This window comes from Mustelus asterias, chromosome 8 (genome assembly GCF_964213995.1).
Source record: "Mustelus asterias chromosome 8, sMusAst1.hap1.1, whole genome shotgun sequence".
NCBI classification, from domain to species: Eukaryota; Metazoa; Chordata; class Chondrichthyes; order Carcharhiniformes; family Triakidae; genus Mustelus; species Mustelus asterias.
Genome location: NC_135808.1, coordinates 112194506 through 112215445, shown reverse-complemented (window position 1 = coordinate 112215445; position 20940 = coordinate 112194506). Strand labels below are relative to the sequence as shown.

Here is a 20940-nt window from a genome sequence, read left to right as displayed (position 1 = left end):
AAACAGAGCAGTGGTTAATGGAAATCTTCCAGACTGGAGGAAGATTTGTAAATGGAGTTCACCAGAGGTGATTTTAGGACTCCTGTCTTTGGTGGAAAGGGAAGGCAAGCGGCACAGTGGTTAGCATTGCTGCCTCTCAGCTCCAGAGACTGGGTTCAATTTCCGGCCTTGGGTAATTGTCTGGTGGAGTTTGCACATTCTCTCCTCGTGTTTGCGAGGGTTTCCTCCGGGTGCTCCAATTTCCTCCTACAGCCCAAAAGATGTGCAGGTAGGTGGATTGGCTATGCTATAAACTGCCCCTCAGTGTCCCAAGATGTATAGGTCAGATGGTAAATGTGTGGGGTTACAGGGGTGGTGGGGGGGGGGGGGTTACAGGATTGGGGGGGGGGGTTACAGGGGTGGGGGGGGTTACAGGGTGGGGGGGGGGGGTTACAGGGGTGGGGGGGGGGGTACAAGGGTGGGGGGGTTACAGGGGTGGGGGGGGTTACAGGGATGGGGGGGGGTTACAGGGATGGGGGGGGGGGTTACAGGGATGGGGGGGGGGCCTAGTTACTAAACTCTGAAAGTTAGTGCGGACTGGATGGGTCGAATGGCCTCTTCTGCAGAGTAGGCATTAATAGGTCCAATCGAATCCCTACAGTGCAGATGAAGGCTGTTCGGCCCATCGGGCCTGCACCGAACAATAGAATCCCTACAATACAGAAGGAGGCCATTCAGCCCATTAAGCCTGCACCAACAAACCCACCCAATCCCCGTAACCCCACATATTTACCCTGCTATCCCCCCCCTGCCAAAATCCCACATACTTATCCTGCTATTCCACCCCACCCCCCCGAAACTAGGGTCAATTTAGCCTGGTTAATCAATCAAACCCGCACATCTTTGGAGTGTGGGAGGAAACTGGAGCAAAACCAGAGCACCTGGAGGAAACCCACGCAGACATGGGGAGAACGTGCAGACTCTGCACAGACAGTGACCCAAGGCCGGAATTGAACCTGGGTCCCTGGCGCTGAGGCAACAGTGCCAGCCACTGTACACAAACTACATGGCGGTTTGAGTATCCTTTACCAAGATGGTGGCGCTGCGCCTCAGGCGCGGCGATAATTCACGCGGTTGATATCCTTTACCAAGATGGTGGCTGCGCCTCAGCCTCCGCGGTGGTGGGGGGGGTGAAAGGACGTTGGCCGCACGAGGTTCAGCGCAGGCGCTGCCACCATCCTCACTGCACGAGCCACTGTTTGGAGGGTTGGGGTGCCGGACGAAGAGGAATAACTACATGGCCAAAAAAAAACCCCAGCAGGACTGGGGAAGAAGTTCGGAGATCCTGCTGACTGCAGAGCAAGGGGAGGGGGAGGGGGAGGGGGAGGACATCCTGAAGGGGGGAGTGGCAACGTCTTCCAATCGGGCCGCTGCGCAGGCGCTTTGGAACCTACGCGCATGCGCTGTGGCGGTTGCCTGACTGGCACGGGAACGTTTGGATTGCAGCGTAACGGACGAATGTAATGCGGGGGGGAGTGGGAAGGAGCAGATGGCCCCCGTCTTCAACGGAGATATTTAACACAGGAGGGTCAGGCAGCAATGCAAAGCAAGAGGTAGGAAACTTTATGAGTTTATTTTTGGTGCGCTCGTAAACGGCGAGCCCCTCCATCCCCATCCCCCAACCCCCTGAATGGCCATCAGTAAGCGGTTGCTATGTGAGCTCCAGTCCTTGAGTGAGATGATGAGTGGCCGATTGATCTGTCAAGTGTTTAAGAAGTAATGAAAAGCCACGGCCGTGGCATTAATGCGCTGCTGGTTGGTACGTCGAGTGTGTATCTTGGCTGCGAGTGCTGTCGATTTTAGCGATGCTGGCGCTCGGCTGTCAGGCTTGAGCAGCGGACTGGGTACAGAAGGCATTTTGATTAAATTCCAGAGTGTGGTAGGTACAAGTGCCAATTGCAACTCACCCCAGCGCTATTTTTGTTTTGGGTAAAAATAGGACCAATTGTACACTGGCGAAAGGCTTGAGTACAAGCCTGCAAACCAGTGTGACAATGTGTGCAAGTATTACAGATTTGCCTGTTCTTCGATTCCCCTTTTATATTTAAGAAAAGGGTTTTTACGTCTGGATGATGTAACCCAAAAATCAGTTTATTCATCACGGTGAAGTTAATTGAAGGCCCTTTTTAAGCTTTAGAAGGTTGTGATATAATTGGGTGCTGACCAAGTTACTGTTGTGATAATGAGGCATGAATACCGTTCGGATATCTACTGAAGCGTTCTTCCATTCACTCCTGATTTAATGATTGGGCAATCCCCCCAGAGTATTTTAGTCCCCAGTCGGATGTAAGGAATTTGGAATGTTTCCCTTTTCTGACTCGAATCTGTGACCGTCTTCGTTAAACAACCCGAACATACTTGTAGCTGATGTAGGGGATGGCTTCTTGGAATTTGCCTCTGGCGAGAAACAATGTATTTTTTTTGTAACCCGACTATGCAATTCATTTGAAATGAAAAATGGAGTAATATTCAAAAATGTTATTTTGGATAACTGTAGAAGTCATTAAAAACTGCTTTTGTTTTTAAAAAAAACTGCAATAACATTACAGAATGGCTTGTGTGTTGTAATTGAGCTGTGTCCCCCTTCATCAATCAGGTCCCCTCCTCTCCCATCCTTCTGTCCCCCTCACCCCCTGTCATTTTGGAGGTTATCAATGTTTCTGGAACCTCTTCATCATGATTAGTTGTTTCATTATCCACCATTATTCACAGTTGGATGTGGTAGGATGCAAAGATTTGATTTGATGTATTATTTATGAGATTGATATGTTGCCACAGCTTTTTGTCCTGCGTGCATCAGAACAAGTGCAAGAATGCCAAATTTCAAATGTTTGCAACAATTTATACTACAGGAGAAAAAGGGTTGTGATTGGCTAAGGTGCTGTCATGGACAAAGTAATGGGAACTGTGGGCTTCCGAAAACTCCTGGGTAATTTAAAAAAGCTTGAACGTATTCCTGTTACATTCATATCTGTTGTCTGAAAATATGTCAGTCTCAGCAAATGTCCTTTTATTTTCAGAAAATAGGTATGAATTTATGTCATTTTCAGCAGATGTAGAAGAGCCACCTTATGAGCACAACTAATTATCTGACATTGGTTGTTGATAACTATTAGCCCATGAGCAATGGTGTGTATAAATTCCAGTGCTGCTGTCATGTCAGGTGCATAGACCATACATCTCGAGCATTGGCAGATCAAATCAAGCAGCATATCCCTTAGGTGGTTTGAAACAGATCTGTCCACTGCCTTGCTCTCTTTGACCCCTCCCCCCTTGCCACCCTCCCCCCTCGGCCACCCTCCCCTCTCTCTCCCCCCATGCCTTGGCCACACCTTCTCTCCCCCCCCCCTCCCCTTTGGCCCCCTCCCTGTGCTCCCCCCTCCTCGGCCCCCTCAATTCCAGCCTCCTGGACTGCCTGGATCCAGTACAGTTTGCTTACCACCACAACACATCCACAGCAGACACCATCTCCCCGGCCCCGGCACTCAACCCTGGAACACCTAGATAACAAAGACACCTATGTCAGATTCCTATGTCTTGACTATAGCTCAGCCTTCAACACCATTATTCCTACAAAACTCATCTCCAAACTCCATGGCCTGGGCCTCGGCTCCTCCCTCTGCGACTGGATCCTGAACTTCCTAACCCACAGACCACAATCAATAAGGATAGGCAACAACACCTCCTCCACGATCATCCTCAACACCGGTGCCCTACAAGGCTGTGTCCTCAGCCCCCTACTATATTCCTTATACACCAACGACTGTATGGCCAAATTCCCCTGCAACTCGATTTTCAAGTTTGCTGACGACACCATCATAGTGGGTCGAATCTCAAACAATGACGAGACAGAGTACAAGAATGAGATCAAGAATCTGGTGAATTGGTGCGGCGACAATAATCAATCCCTCAATGTCAACAAAATGAAGGAGATTGTCATCGACTTCAGGAAGCATAAAGGAGAACATGCCTCTGTCTATATCAATGGGAGCAAAGTAGAAATGATTGAAAGTTTCAAGTTTTTAGGTGCCCAGATCACCAACAACCTGACCTGGTCCCCCCATGGCAACACTATAGTTAAGAAAGCCCACCAACATCTCTACTTTCTCAGGAAACTAAGGAAATTTGACATGTCAGCTACGACTCTCCAACTTTTACAGATGCACCATGGAAAGCATTCGTTCTGGTTGTATCACAGCTTGGTATGGCTCCTGCTCTGCCCAAGACCGCAAAAAATTACAAAGGGGCATGAACAAAGCCCAATCCATCACGCAAACCAGCCTCCTATCCATTGACTCTGTCTACGCTTCCCACTGCCTTGGAAAAGCAGCCAGCATAATCAAAGACCCCACGCACCCCAGACATACTCTCTTCCAACTTCTTCCATCGGAGAAAAAGATACAAAAGCCTGAGGACACATACCAACCCACTCAAGAACAGCTTCTTCCCTGCTGCCATCAGACTTTTGAATGGACGTATCTTACATTAAGTTGACCTTTCTCTACGCTCTAGCCATGACTGTAACACTATATTTTGCGCACTCTCCTTTCCTTCTCTATGAATGGTATGCTCTGTATAGTGCGCAGGAAGCAATACTTTTCACTGTATAGTAATACATGTGACAATAAATCAAATCAATAAATAGTCGTAGCATTGGTTGCTTAGCAGCTGGGGACCGTTGTATGGTAGGAAAGCTTTTGGGTTTTAGTTTTAGCTGGTTATATTGAAGTTGGAGCCAGGACACCAGAAAGTGAACATCTCTCAGCTCTGACAGAAGAATGACTGGACTGGATGTGAGCTGCAAAGAGGTGGGCTTCCAAATGAACCAGTTACTGTCCAGATAACCAGGGAGTTTGGGCAGAAAGAATGTGTTAAGCTGACTGAAGCCAAGAGGTGGAGATGCCGGCGTTGGACTGGGGTAAACACAGTAAGAAGTTTAACAACACCAGGTTAAATAATAAACCTGTTGGACTTTAACCTGGTGTTGTTAAACTTCTTACTGAAGCCAAGAGAACAGAGATTGAGGTATTGTTCAGAAGAATTCAGGAACGAGTTAAAGATACAATTGTAACAACCAGACTTATAGTGGGAAATCAGACTTCAGATGTAAAAATTTGGTGTCGTTGGAATCAATAGTTAAAGAGGTTATGAACAGTTTGTGCAAAAAAGCAGATGGTTTAAAGCCTGAACTGGATTCGCTCTTTAAAGTGAAGCAGAAGCAAAGTGTAATTTGGGAAACCTGGACTGGATTTTGGAATGCAAACCACCAAGGGAAAACATTGAGAGAAGATTTTAAAGTGCGCCTTTGGGAGTGGAGTTTAGAAACTGTCATGTGACTGTCATCTGGGAAATTCTGAGGAGAAATCCACAGACACTAACTTGGGTTCGGAGTGGAGTGTGTGCATTTGACCACAGTCATCTTGTGTGCTTCAAAGGGACTTTGTATGGTAATGAGACCGTTGCAGTTTAAGACATACTTGTAATCTGTGTTAATCATAAAATCAGTGTGTAATTGTTAAACTAAGGGGAGAGTGAAGCAGTATTGTTATAATCCAATTTTTTCATGTTTAATATTTTTTTCTTCTTAAAACTAATTAGTAGCCCTGTGGTTCTTGTTCCTCCATGTTTTATGGAAAAAAGTAAAGTTACAGTCTTTTGAGCCAGGGTTCCATTCTAGGATCTTCCCATCTAGTTATACTATCAACTGGGATTGTAACAGCTAAAATTTGTCAGGAAATAAAAGAATAAGGCGCAATCTTACTGACCATTCACATCATGCTTCCACTGCAGCGAGGTCGGAGAATTTGGTGCCCAGCCACATCTCCGTTCACTGTAGCGGGATGGGAATATCCTGCCAGCGTGAACAGCTGTAACTTTTCCGCTTTAAAATAAACACTCAGATTTTGTTGCACATGATCAGCCATGATCTGTTTGAATGGCATTTTATGCCCTTGAGTACACTAACACCCAATTAAAGATAATCAGTCGAGCTTGTAATGTGGTTTATTTACCCTTGCTAGAAACGACATACATTCCTATGCAGTTTAAAGTTTATTTGTTAGTATCGCAAATGGGCTTGCATTAACGCTGCAATGAAGTTACTGTAAAAATGCTCTCGTCGCCACACTCCAGTGCCTGTTCGGGTACACTGAGGGAGAATTTAGCAAGGTCAATGCACCTAACCAGCACATCTTTCGAACTGTGGGAGGAAACCATGCAGACATGGGGAGAACGTGCAGACTCTGCACAGACAGTGACCAAAGCCAGGAATCGAACCCGGATCCCTGGCACTGTGAGGCAATGCCAGCCACTATACCACCCAATGTCTGCAAAGAAAAGAAATGTGTTCGAGTCTTGTGCCTTTTTTAATTGCCCAGGTACCTGGAGCCTGCAGTTTCCCATTTCTTTCTCCACATTTGAAGTCGCCAATCCAGAGATCACTCTGTGCCCCTGCTACTCTTCCAAGTGGCGTTCAGTAATGTGGAATACAGCTTCCTCAGAGGGGGTGGATATTTGGTCATAAGCAGGAGGTTTCCGTCCTTTTTTTTATACTTTTCCAATTCAATCAAATCAAATCCAATTCAGAGTCTCAACAAGTTGAGACATTTCAGATCCAGGCTGACAAGACAGGGCGAGCGACCAAACCACCCTGTCCTGGGCCTGATCTACATGAGCCAAGCTGATTGGAGAAGGGGGAGGTTCCTCCTCCAAGACTTGAGCTCATTTGCATCTTAGCCAAAAGGCCGAGATGCCGCTTTTAAAAATTGCTTCATATGAAACATATGAAGCTTCAGTGTAACCTAATGACCTCAACCAAGTGCGGCCGACCATGGGCTGCCGACCATACTACACTTGATCTTAGCCAAAAGGGAGGTTTCCTTCCTATATGTGACTTAATGCTGCAAAACGTTTTGAGTTCCGGAGTCAATGTTGAGGACTCACTAAGCCACTAGATAACACTGCTACTATTTTGGGTTAGTCTTCCCTGTGGGTGGAATAGGACATGCTCAGAGACGGTGGTGGAGGTCTGAAACTTTAGCTGAAAAATATGATTCTGAGAGTGTGACTATATCAGCATCTTCCAAATATGGCACAAATCCCCGGATGTTATTGTGGCGGATTTGCATTTATATATCCCACTTTTCATGACCACAACTTGTCCCAAAGCGTTTTCATAGTCAATATACTTATTGAAGTGCAGTCATTCTTGTAATCGAGGGAACTGAGCAGCCAAATTTCACTCAGAAGGATCTTGAAAACAGGAGTGTGATAATGACCAGATTATCTGTTTTAGTGGTGCTGATTGAGGGTTATGTGTTGGCCAGGACACCAGGAATATTTTATGTCTTTAGCACCTTATCTGAAAAATGGCATCTTCAATGTGCAGCACTCCTTTGATACTGCACTGGGGTGACAGCTCAGTTTTTGTGCACAAGCCCTGAAGTTGAATTTGAACCCACAACCATCTGACTCAAAGGTGAGACTGCTACTAACTGTACCACAACTGACACTAATGAGGGTTGACTGGGCTGGGAATGCCATTGTCTTTCAAGTGCCAAGGTCAGTCTGGGTTTGTCTGGTTTTATTCTTATTATTTTATGTCGTGGTTTGTTACAAATGAATGGCTTGGCAGGCCATTGGAGAGGGCAGTTGAGGGTCAACCATGTTGTTATGTTATACAACCGTAACTGTTCTGGAGCGATTTGTGTTGGGGCACTGTTTTGACAATTTACATAAATGATTTGACCTTGGGGAAAACAGAAGTACAATTTCCAAATAGGCAGAGGACTCCAAATTTGATGAAGAAGGAATGTGATAAAGTGCTGAAAGATATTAATAAACTTGAAGAATGGGAATTCGATTTGTAAACAAATTTCAACATGGGTACCTGTAAGGTGGTGCACGTCAATAGAAATAAGGAGACCATAGACTGCTGAATAATAGTCTGAATGAGGTTGAGGAAGAAAGGGTTCGAAGGCTTTAGCACACACATCACAAAAAGTAGCAACCTAGAACACATGCCAAGCAAAGGGGTTCTTTTCAAGAGGGGTAGAATTGAAAAGCAAAAGAATAGTTTTAAAATAGTTTGGAACTTGGTTAGATCACACTTGGAGTACTGTACATAGCTTTGACCTCCATATTGTAAAATACACATAAAGGTGTTGACAAAGTGCAGAAAAGATTCGCAAGTATCATATCAGAATTGCGCACAGAGTGGATATATTTACCAAGAAAGGCTAAAGAGGCTGGGGACCTTTCTGTAGAAAGAGAAGGCTTAAGGGGATGACCTGATAGAGGTCTTTAAAATAATGAAATTTGGTAGGGTCAAAATGTTTCTGCTTGCAGACGAGACCAGGACTAAGGACCATAAATGTAATATAGTCCCTGATAAATCCAACAGGGTGTTCCAAAAAACCCCATTGCCCAAAGAATGTTGTATATGGAAATCATTACGATAAGGAGTGGTTGAGGCAACTTAATATGTTTAAGGGGAAGCTAGGTCAACACATGAGAAAGAGAAGATATGTTGGTAGGGTCACATGAAATAGGCAGGTGAAGGCTTGTGTGAAACGATTGCTAGCATAGACAAGTTGGGCCGAATGGCCTATTTCTTTGCTGCACATTCGATGCAGTGACCTCACATTTGCTAACTTTAAATTCTACCTGTCAGTTATTTGTGTATTTCACTATCTTACCAATGATTTATTTGATTTTGGCATTAGTGCAAGCGTAAGATGTTTCGTTCCAGGCGTGTTTCTATTGACCCATTAGGAAGCTTTTGTTAAAACAAAACACAGATTTGATGACACAGTTAAAATATAACAAAAATGAGCATAACTTTTACCAATTGAAAATACAGTGGAGCCCCGTTTAGCGCAAAATCGGATATTACGTGATCGTGCGAGGGACCTTTTTTTTACTATTTCCGGTTTAGTGAATTAGCGCGACCCCGATAACATTCGCGATCACATTTTATGGACCCCAATCATCACGTTAAAACAGGGCTCCACTGTACTTAAACATGACAAGGTATAATTCTTGACAACTGTCTATCTCTATAGTTCCAATTTAGGCAATATCCCCATAGACGTAAATCCTACTTCAGAACCAATTAGCACCTGAACCAGATATGCTCACATGGATTCTAGATTTCTACCCTTTTGACCCTTGCTATTTCTCATCTCCACCCAAATGGGTTCTGCAGCTTGATCTTCTGAGAACATTTTTCACTACTATACTGATCTCATATTTTATTGACAGAGCTACCCACTTTCTTGTAATTTCTTTACATCCTTCCTAAATGTCAAATACCTTTCAACCTCTCTACAACAATCTGAGGCCCCTATCTGCTTCAAAAAGACAACCATCATCCCAGTACCAAAGAAAAGTCAGGGCAGCTTGCCTTAATGATGATCGTCCAGTGGCTCTGAAGTGCTTTGAAAGGTTAGTCACGGCACATATCAATTCTGGCCTCCCAGATTGCCTGGATCCACTACAGTTCCCCTACCACTGCAACTGGTCCACAACAGATGCCTTCTCCCTGTCCCTGCACTCAACCGTGGAACACTTAGATAACAAAGACACCTATGACAGACTCCTATTTATCGGCTACAGCTCAACCTTCAACACCATTTATTCCTACAAAACTCATCTCCAAGCTCCGTGGCATGGGGCTTGGCTCCATCCTCTGCGATTGGATCCTGAACTTCCTAACCCACAGACCGCAATCAGTAAGGATAGACAACAACACCTCCTCCAAGGTCATCCTCAACATCGGTGCCCCACAAGGCTGTATCCTTAGCCCCTTACTATACACTGATGGCTGTGTGGCAAAATTCCCCATCAACTCGATTTTCAAGTTTGCTGATGACACTACCGTAGTGGGTTGGATCTTAAACAATGTCGAGATGGAGTACAGGAATGAAATAGAGAATCTGGTGAGCTAGTGCATCGACAATCTCTCCCTCAATGTCAACAAAACGAAGGAGCCAATCATCGACTTCAGGAAGCATCCTGGAACAGATGCCCCTGGCCAGTCAATGGGGATGAAGTAGAAATGGTCGAGAGCTTCAAGTTTTTAGTGCCCAAATCGCCAGCAACTTGTCCTAGTCCCTCCATGCTAATACTATAGTTTAAAAAAGCCCACCAACGTCTCTACTTTCACAGAAGACTAAGGAAATTTAGCATGTCCACTACGACTCTCTCCAACTTTACAGATGCACCATAGAAAGCATTCTTTCTGGTTGTACCACAGCTTGGTATGGCTGCTGCTCTGTCCAAGACCGCAAGAAACTACAGAGTGTCGAGAACGAAGCCCAGTCCATCGTGCAAACCAGCCTCCCACCCATTGACTCCATCTACACTTTCCACTGCCTCAGAAAAGCAGCCAGCATAATTAAGGACCCCACGCACCCCGGACATTCTCTCTTCCACCTTCTTCCGTAGGAAAAAGACACAAAAGTCTAGGACATCTACCAACCAACTCAAGAACAGCTTCTTCTCTGCTGCCATCAGATTTTTGAATGGACCTACCTCACATTAAGTTGATTGTTCTCTACTAGCAATGACTGTAGCACTACATTCTGCATCTTCTCTTTTCCTTCTCTATGTATGGTATGCTTTGTATAGCTTGCAAGAAATAATACTTTTCACTGTATATTAATATATGTGACAAATCAAATCCTTCTAGATGAGAGAGGTTTTAGGTTTGGCAAGTGCTGTCGAAGAAGGCTTGGAGAGTTGCTGCAGTGCATCTTGCATATGGTGCACATTGCTGCCACTGTGCCTTGGTAGTGGAGGGAATGAACGTTTAAGGTGATGGATGGGGTGCTAATCAAGTGGGCTGCTTTGTCCTGGATGGTGTTAAGCTTCTTGGGTGTTGGAGCTGCACTCATCCAAGTAAGTGGAGGGTATTCCATCACATTCCTGACTTGTGCCTTGTAGATAGTGGTCAGGCTTTGGGGAGTCAGAAGGTAGCTCACTACAGAATTCCCAGTCTCTGAGCTGGTCTTTTGGCCATTGTATTTATATGCCTGGCCAAGTTCAGTTTCTGGTCAATGGTGACCCCTAATATGTTGATAGTGGAGGATCCAGCAATGGTAATGTCAAGGGGAGATGGTTGGATTCTCTCTTATTGGAGATGGCCATTGCCTACCATACAGATGATACTTGCCACTTATCAGCTCCAGTCTGGACGTTGTCCAGCTCTTGCTGCATATGGACAGGGACTGCTTCAGTATCTGAGGAATTATGAATGGTATTGAACACTGTACAATCACCAGCTTGTGACCTTGTGATGGAGGGAAGGTCATTGATGAAGCAGCTGAAACTGGTTGGGTTGCGGTGATGTCCAGGGACACAGACGATTGGTCTCCAACGAACACAACCATTTTTCTTTGTGTTAGGTATGTCTCCAACCAATGGAGTGTTTTGCTCGGGCTACTTGATGCCATGCTCAGTCAAATGTTGCCTTGATGTCAAGGGCAGTCACTCTCAACTCACCCCTGGAGTTCAGCTCTTTTGTCCATGTTTGAACCAAGGCTGTAATGAGGTCAGGAGCTGAGTGGCCATGGCAGAGCCCAAGCTGAGCATTCCTGAGCAGGTTGTTGCTCAGTAAGTGCAGTTTGATAGCACTTTCAATGATGTCTGCCATCACTTCGCTGATGATCGTGAATAGACTGATGGAACAGTAATTGGCCTGGTTAGATTTGTCCTGCTTGTTGTGGACAGGACATTTCTCGGTAATTTTCCACATTGCTGGTTACCTGAAAAGGCACTGGAGTGTGGCAACTAGGGTATTTTCACAGTAACTTTATTGCAGTGTTAACATAAGTCTACTTGTGACACTAATGAATAAACTTAAAACTGATTAATGCTTAAGGCGGGAGATTGAGAAGTTTTGAAACTAGCAAAGGATCATTTTAAAAAAACGAAAAGGGAGAAATTAGAATAAGAGTAAACTAGCCAGATGTATAAAAGAGATTAAGAGCTTCTACAAGTATATTGAAAGTAATAAGCGTAGCTAAAATTAACATTGGTACCTTTTAGCCTACAGGGTATGACCGGGGAATTAATAATGGGAAACAAGGAAATGAACTGTCTTCAAAGTAGAAGACACACAATATTCCAATAGTAGCAAATCCAGCAGCAAAACGAAGGGAGTAGCTTAAAACAATCACCATCAAGAATAAGTACGAGAAAAGCAAATGAGACTTTCAAGTCCCCTGGACCTGATGGTCTGAATCCTAGTGTCTTAAAAGAAGTTGCTGCGGAGATAGTAGATGCATTGGTTGTAATCTTCCAAAACTCCCTAAATTCTGGAAGATCACTGTGGATTGGAAAACCACAAATGTATCACCTCTAAGCAAAAGCTACACAGGGACCTCTGTAGGGATCACGTCATATATAATTGAAAAACGTTGGCATGCAGGTGTAGCAAGTAAGTTGGAAGGCAAATAGAATGTTGACTTGATTTGGTTTATTGTCACATGTATTGGGATACAATGAGAAGTATTGATCCTTGCGTGCTATACAAAGCATACCATTCATAGAGTACATAGGGGAGAAGGTGCAGATTGTAGTGTTACAGCAGTGGTTCCCAAAGGGTGCGGCGCGCCACACTGGTGCGGCGAGAGAGGATGGCAAGTATGGCGGGAAGATTCAAGGACAATCAAAGAAACATTTAAACATGGAGCATTGTTTTATACTTTCTGGATGTCCCATGATCATATTATAAAGTAGTTGTGTTCTATGCTATGAATCAAGCACTGCTAGGAGTTGTTTTTTCTTTGTTTTTGAATGTATTTCTTATCAATAAAAGATTTGGTGTGGCGCGAGCAAATTTTTAATCCGAAAGTGCGGCCCAGTGAAAAAAGTTTGGGAACCACTGTGTTACAGTCATAACTAGGGTGTAGAGAAAAATCAACCGGTCGGTCTGTTCAAAAATCTGATGGCAGCAGGGAAGAAGCTGTTCTTGAGTCAGTTGATACATGATCTCGGACTTTTGTATCTTTTTCCTTTTTTTGCAAGGGCAATGGAGTATAAAAGTGGAAAAATGTACAGTGTATTGGTCAGACAACACCTAGAATACCTCATATAGTTCCTGATTTAAGGAACTGGAGGCAGTTCAAAGAAGGTTGACCAGATTAATTCCTGGAATGACGGGTTGCCATATCGACTTATTTTAAGACACTAGGATTCAGACCGTCAGGCCCAGGCAACTTGAAAGTCTCATTCATTTTCCTTGTACTTGGGCGGCACAGTGGTTAGCGCTGCTGCCTCGCAGCACTAGGGACCCGGGTTCAATTCTAGGCTTGGGTCACTGTCTGTGCGGAGTCTGCACGTTGTCCCCGTGTCTGCATGGGTTTCCTCCGAGTGCTCCAGTTTCCTCCCTCATTCTGAAAAATGTGCTGGTTAGGTGCATTGGCCATGCTAAATCCTCCCTCGGTGTACCTGGAGTGTGGCGACTAGGGGATTTTCACAGTAACTTCACTGCAATATTAATGTAAGCTTTATACTATGACCACGAAGATGTTAATTGCTGAGCAAACCAAATCCCAGAGTGATAATTGGCTTACTGGCCATACCCTTTTTTTGTATTCTGAAAACGAGAAGAAATGTATTGATCTCTGCAGTAAAAAAAGCCAGTAGCACTTTTGGGATTTTAAAATTAAAAGTAAAACATTTGTTAATAAGGGCAAAAGAAACTTTGAGCACAAAAGATTACAGTTACACAGTTAAAAATACTCTTTCAAAAATTCCTCCCGAAAGACTCCCTACTCGGTCATTTCCAAAAGTAAACACCTTCTATACAACACTCCCTTTATGGATGTTTAACTGTACAAATCCAATAATAATACCTGAGGCAAAACTGCTGTTGCTTTCATAAGGATATATCACATGACCTCTCAAGCGCATCCGCACTCTGCTGTGGAAATCCAAGTACTTCAGAACAAGATTCCTTTTTGCAGCACAGACTTGACCAGATGACTAATTCAAACTTCACCTTCTCCCAACCCAGAGCTGTTTCCAGGATCCTTCCATATCCTTTTTTCCTTTTCATCTTTGATTCCATTCTTCTCAGCACTTCTTTGTTCTCTGATTTTTATATTTTGAAGAAGTTTTTAAGTCTTTCCTATTGCCTCCAATTTGGGATCAAAAAAATTTAATAACATTCCCTTGCTTACTTATGAAACCCTTTGCAAGCTGCAAACTTTTACTCCGCTTTGAAATTTAACACCTGAAAAAAAACTAAGCCCCTTTCTGCCTCCTAATGTAAATTTATTTACTTTGGCAGTTGCTAGCACTGCTGCTTCACAGCTTCAGGGACCCGGGTTTCATTCCAGTCTTGGATGACTGTCCCTGTGGAGTTTGCATGTTTTCCTTAGGATGCTCCGGTTTCCTCCCATTGTTCAAAGATGTGTAGATTTGGTGGATTGGCTATGGTAAATGTTATAATCCAATTTTTTCATGCATCATGTTTTTTTTCTTGTTAAAACTAATTAGTAGTCCTGTGGTTCTTGTTCCTCCATGTTTTATGGAAAAAAGTAAGGTTACCGTCTTTTGAGCCAGGGTTCCATTCTAAGATCTTCCCAGCTAGTTATACCATCAACTGGGATTGTAACAGCTAAAATTTGTCAGGAAATAAAAGTATAAGGGGGCGATCTTACCAACCATTCACATCACACTCCCACTGCAGCGAGTGTTACTGGGATGGTGTGGAGGGGAGGGCCTAGGCTGGATGCTCTTTTGGAGAATTAGTGCAGACTCGATGGGCTGAACGGCTGCCTCCTTCTGCACTGTAGGAATTCTGTGGTTCTATTTATAAAACCACTTGACGATAGTATCAATTGCATACACCTCCACTCCTTTCATCCTTGAACTCATTCAGACCATTGGTCTCCATTAACTTTTCCCCACCTAAATTTAAATCTCTCTCTCTCTCACACACACACATCGTGCACACGTCTACAAGTGAAACAGATTTTTGATCTGCAGAATAATCAGTTTATGAGAGGCAGGCAGGAAAACAGAGCTAAAGCCGCAATCAGATCAGCCATGATCCTGTTGATTCACAGAGCAGGCTCGAGAGGTCAAATTCCCTACTCCTCACATTTCTAAGCAGTTTATCTAGCTTTCCCCAATTTGCTACTCCATTGTAATGAGTTCCACACTCTTGCCATTCTTTTGATAGAAAAGTTTATTCTGACTTCACATTTTTTTTGATTATTGTTTCATGGTATGTGAGCATTACTGGCTACACCAGCATTTATTGCCCTTGGAAAAAGTGGTGGTGAGCCACCTTTTTGAAAAGCTATAGTACATATGGTGTCGGTATGCGCACAAGTTGGTTAGGAAGGCAATTCAATGATTTTGACCCAGCAACAGTGAAGGAACTGCTGTATGTGAGTCGAAGGCAGGTGTCTTTCTGTATCTGTTCAGAGGGGTTAAAAGGCTGGAAATCTTGCATCCATGTGAGCATATCTGTATTTGCTGCTAAATGGTTCTGAAGTAGGATTTATGTCTATGGGGATGTTGCTTAAATTGGAACCATACAGATAGATAACCATTAAGAATTATACTTTGTCATGTTTAATTATTTTAATTGATAAAAATTATGCTAATTCTTCTTGTATCATAACTGTGTTCTTAGAATTGTTTTAATAAAACTACCTAGTGGGTCAATGGAATCACACCTGGAGTAAAACACCTTATGCTCGCACTAATGCCAAAATCAAATAAAGTTGGCTAACTTCATAATACACCTTGGAATTTCTGACCTGGGCTTTAACAATTTGTAATTCTTTAATAGTTAACATAGGGGGAGACGTTGGTGCAGTGGTAATGTAACTTGACTAGTAATCCAGAGACCCAGGCTATTAGTCTGGAGAGATGGGTTCAAATACCACCATGGCAGTTCATGGAATTTAAATTAAATTAATACATCTGGAATTGAAAGCTAGTCTCAGTAATGGTGTCCATGAAGCTATCATCAATTGTTGTAATAATGCAACAGGTTCACGAATGTACTTTGAGGGAAATCTGCTGGCTTTACCTGGTCTGGCCTACATATGACCCACAACAATGTGGTTCATTCTTACCTCATTGAAATTATCTAGCAAAACACTCAGTTCAAGGGCAATTGGGGATGGGCAACAAATGCTATGGAACCAAACTTTGTATGGAACCAAAATGCCGTTATTTAATTGTCGCTAGATCCCAGAACTGCATGCCCAACAGCATTCTGAATTGCCTTCATCACACAGGGAGTGCCCTGGTTTAGAAAGGTGGCCCACCACCACCTTATTAAGACGATTAGAGATTGGCAATGTTCACATCCCATGAATGAATTAAAAATGATAGACCATTTGGGTTAATTGTTATGCCTCTGTTCTCCAACTTATAATGGAGAGGTATATGTTCTACTCAGATTTTCAGTTAATTTTACAAGGTATTGGCTATGGTCTACCTCAACTATCGGATATATCGAAACATATCGGATTCAGTGCCTGGGATTGTTTTCTTCGATATATGTTTTTTTTTGTGGAAATAGCATGAGTGAATGAAGTGTGACGGATGCTTTTACATTCCCAGAATTTTTCTGCCAGTTTGATTTCTGCAGGAAGTGATGAGCAGTGTTGACAATGTGTATATTCATTAATGCGTGGGCCTCTTGTGATATTTTCTAAGTAATGCATACTGTGTCACCCAAGGTATTTTTCAATTCATCCAGAGCAGCAGTGGATGCCAGGGATAGCTTTTATTCCCTAACATTCAGAATTGTAATGGCAGCTTTTAAAATTAATTAATTACATACACCATGACCATTTCAAAATGAAAAAAATACTTAAATGTATCAGATCCTGAGGGCTGCAACAGCAAATTTCTGCATTCCTGCACATACTCCTGATGAATTTCTGGGGGAAGTCTCCGAAGCCCCTCTAAAGATATTTGTATGACCTCAGAAGATCAGGTTGGTTCAGGAGCCAACCTTTTATGCTGGCTGGAGATTTATCCCAGTTCTCTGAAATCTCTACACGTAAACCAATACATGCAGTACACGATGAGTTCTGTTTATTTAGTTCATATTCAACTTTAAACTGTCCCATGCCCAGATTTTTCAGATACCTGCTACCGACTAAATTCTGAGCTATTCATCAATTGCTGTAGTTTCTGTTATGAAATCATCTCAAGAATCTATGGAACTAATACTTGACTTTCTGTCTGAAAACTATTTCAGTTACTCCCTAGCAACAGAGTTTTGTGTATCTTTCAAGCAGCCTGTTGTGGACTCTAAAGGAGAAGTGCATTTTTCCCTCCATCTTATCAGAGCTAATTAATTTTGCTTTCTTTTTACACTAGGTGCTGTAGAATTCTGGGAATAATGTGAAGATGAGTTTGCTGGGATCTGTCCGCAATTTGTTGCTGGCTCTTTGTTTGATGTTGGTCTTGGGATTTCTTTACTATTCTGCTGGGAAGTTACACATGCATGGATGGGGACAGGAAGCACGTGAGTCTTAAATGTACTATTTTAAAATGCTTTTAAATGTTATTTTGATCTCCAGGATCAAGATACAATGTACTGAACTCTCTCAAGTCCAGGTTTGAGATGTCTCCGTTGAGGAAATGTTACTTATGGGATATTTTCTCCCAAGTATTCAAATTGAATGGAAGGGCTTTGTTTTTCAATATTTTGATCCATGTCTTATTGGAAACATGGAAGCATATTTAATTCAACTGTATGTATTAAACATTTTTGTTGCTAAGGTGGAAGTGATCCTGTTCAGTTTGGTTATTTCATTTTAATAACTGTATTGCTGCAGGTTATAGGAGTTAAAATGAATGCCCTCGGATATGGGTGCATGGAGACGGGGCAGAAGCCAAGAAATGGAGAAGGCATTTGATTCTTCAACGATGCATAAACTGATCAATCTAAATCCAGGTTTATAGTCCCTAAAAATAAGTTATGCTGCTATCTCTATAGATAAAAATGTTTTGAACATCCAAATATTCCAAATCATAGTGCTTTGCCCATTATAAAACTTTATATTCTTGCGCGCATGTGAGCTCTGCCTTCATACCTTAGTCCTTCATTATTCCTTGTACTTGTGAAAGTACAAGGAAAAGAGACAGAGAAAGAAAGAAGCCAAGTAAAATCTTCCTTTAGAGATTTATTCAATTCCCTTTTGAAAGCCGTGATTGAATCTGCCTGCACTATTTTTTGAATTGTGCATTTTAGATTGTAATCTCTGCTGTGTTATAAAATTTATCTTCATGTCGCTTCTGGTTCTTTTGCCAATCACTTTAAATTTGTGTTCTCTGGTTCTTGACCTACAGTTTCTCTCTTACTCTGTCTAGATTCCCCATGACTTGGAATATCTCTACCAAAGCTCATCTCAAATTTGCATAAAAGCAAAATACTGCGATGCTGGAAATCTGAAATAAAATCAAAATGCTGGAGAAAGTCAGCTAGTCTGGCAGCATCAATGAAGAGAAACAGAATTAATGTTTTGAGTTCAATATGACTTCTTTAGAACAGTTCCAAAGCTTCTCCAGTATCTCAGCATAACTGAGGTCCTTAATCCCTGGAACTATTCTTGAAAATCTTTTTTGCATCCTCACTAATCCCTTCATACCCTTCCTAAGGTGTGATGTGTCGAATTGGGAATAGTATTCCAGTTGAGGGCATACCGGTGTTTATAAAGGTTCATCATAACTTCATCACTTTTGTACTTGCTGTCACTATTCATAAAGCTTGGACCCCATATGCCTTTTCAGCCATTTCTCAGCCTGCCCTGCCACCTTCAATGATTTGTGCATATAATGCACCAGCCTATATTCTTTTGAAGCCTTTTATTGTCTTCCTCACTGTTCACTATACTTATAAATTTTGTGTCATCTTTAAAGCTTGAAATGGTGCCCCGTAGATCTAATCTAAATCATTAAAGCTCAAGAAAAACTATGATTTTAGTACTGATCTCTGGGGAACCAGACTGCCTCCTTCCAGTCAGAAAAACAACCATGAACCACTAGTTCACCCATTCTGTAGAAGAGTCATATTTGACTTGAAATGTTAACTCTGTTTCTCTTTAAAGGTGCTGTCAGACCTGCTGAGTATTTCCAGCACTTAATTTTCATTCACAACTACTCCTTGTTTTCTGTTAACTTCATATCCATGCTGCCACTGTCCCTTTTAATTAATAGGCTTCAACTTTTCCTATGTGGCACTTATCAAATATCTTTTGTAAGTCCAGAAACACATCAAATGCAATTCTCTCATCAACTCTCTGTTATCTCATCAACAAGTTGAACACTATTTCCCTTTTAACAAATTTATCCTGGCTTTTGGTAATTAATTTACACTTGTCCAAATGATTATTAATTTTGACCGAGATTACTGTTTCTAAAAGCTTTCCCACCATTGAGGTTAAACTGACTGGTCTGTAGTTGATGAGTTTATCCTTACTTCCCTACCTCAGTTCATTTGCTGAAATCCTCATTAGTATCCTTGTTACCCCCAGACTTGACTATTGCAATACACCTCTGGCCAGCCTCCTACGTTCTACTCCTTATAACCTAGTGCAAAACACGATACCATTCAAGCATCATTCACTGTCCTATGTTGGTTCTCCATCAAACATCAAGTCTTCTACTTTAATACGATCATCCTTGTTTTTAAATTCCTCCTGTCTTGTCCCTCCCTATCCCTATATTCTATAGCCCCACAACCCTCTCACGATATGGCCACTTGAGCGATCCTCAATTTTAATTGCTCAACTATTGGTCACCAAGTCTTCTGCCTAGGCCCTAAACTCCTGAATTCCATTTCTACACCTTCTGATCTCTCCTCACCTCTCCTGCATCCCTAACACACTCTCCTCCTTTAGGGTGCACATTAAAACCTACCTCTGAACAAACGTTTGGTCATCTGCTCTCATTGTTGTCTTATGTGGCTTGGTGTCAAATTTTGCTTTATAATGCTCCTGTGAAATGCATTGGAATGTTTTCACAATCCCACAGCACCTTTTTAATGCTAAACATTCTATGTAAATATAAGTTGTTGTTTTTGTTGTTGCAAAAGTAGCTTCAGATCTGGAATGTATGTCAGATGTATCCTCATTTCACTCCGCGGGTTTATGTGCACCCAGTGTTAACTCTCTCAGAATCATCTTGATTTTAAAAAAACTCTGGAAATATATGGCAGATCAGACAGCATCAGTGGAGAAAAAAAACCAATTAACGCTTCAGGTTAATGACCTTTCATCAGAACAGTGCTTAAGGATTGAGGCAGTTGTTCCAACAATTGGAATAAAAGCAAGCTAGTTATTTGTGTGTGCTGGTGGTCACCTGTCACTGTCTGAAAACCTTTCAAATGGAGCAAAATGTAATTGTTCAAGTATTGGTTGAAGGTAGAGTTTTTGCTTCTCTGATAGACAGAGGTTCAGAAAAATTGTATTTTTATCTATGTCACAAAGTTGGCAGATCATAAGCCTTGTAGTGGCCAGTTCCTGTAGTTAGAATTGACAGTGATTTGAGTGGTTCATTTTGTAAACAAATAATTCTAACTCTGTTCCTGCTGGATACCAGCTGTCATTGCTGTAGGATAGTGAAGTGGATCGTAGCCTAGCACTGGCCCCATGGCCTAAATAGCAAATATCATCTTTTAGTTTTGAAAGTTGAACTTTGCTTTTTGGTTTATTGTTTCATTTATGAAATTTAGTCGATGTCAGGACTGTATAAGCAGCTGGATTTGTTAATACTGACCAGTTTTCTAATTTGAGCAGTAGCTTTAAAGGGGTATCTTTTTTAAAAGTTAGTTTGCAGTATGGTTATGAATGTTACAGCAGTTTCAAAGAACAATACAGCACAGGAACAGGCCCTTCGGCCCTCCAAGCCCGCGCC

At 42.5% G+C, this 20940-nt stretch overlaps 1 protein-coding gene across 20 annotated transcripts in view; it reads left to right on the top strand.

The window, feature by feature from the left end:
- The window catches only part of st3gal3a (ST3 beta-galactoside alpha-2,3-sialyltransferase 3a), a 523890-nt gene that overhangs the window by 97988 nt on the left and 404962 nt on the right, over nucleotides 1-20940 (top strand). For 13 of the 20 annotated variants that reach the window (XM_078218767.1, XM_078218753.1, XM_078218760.1 and 10 more), the window contains one exon: nucleotides 17401-17548. In XM_078218767.1, coding sequence (XP_078074893.1) covers nucleotides 17431-17548 — 118 coding nt within the window. In that variant the 5' untranslated portion in view covers nucleotides 17401-17430. Of the gene's footprint in view, nucleotides 1-1437; nucleotides 1593-17400; nucleotides 17549-20940 lie in introns of those variants that run through there. The other 7 variants (XM_078218762.1, XM_078218766.1, XM_078218765.1 and 4 more) reach the window with 4 other exon arrangements.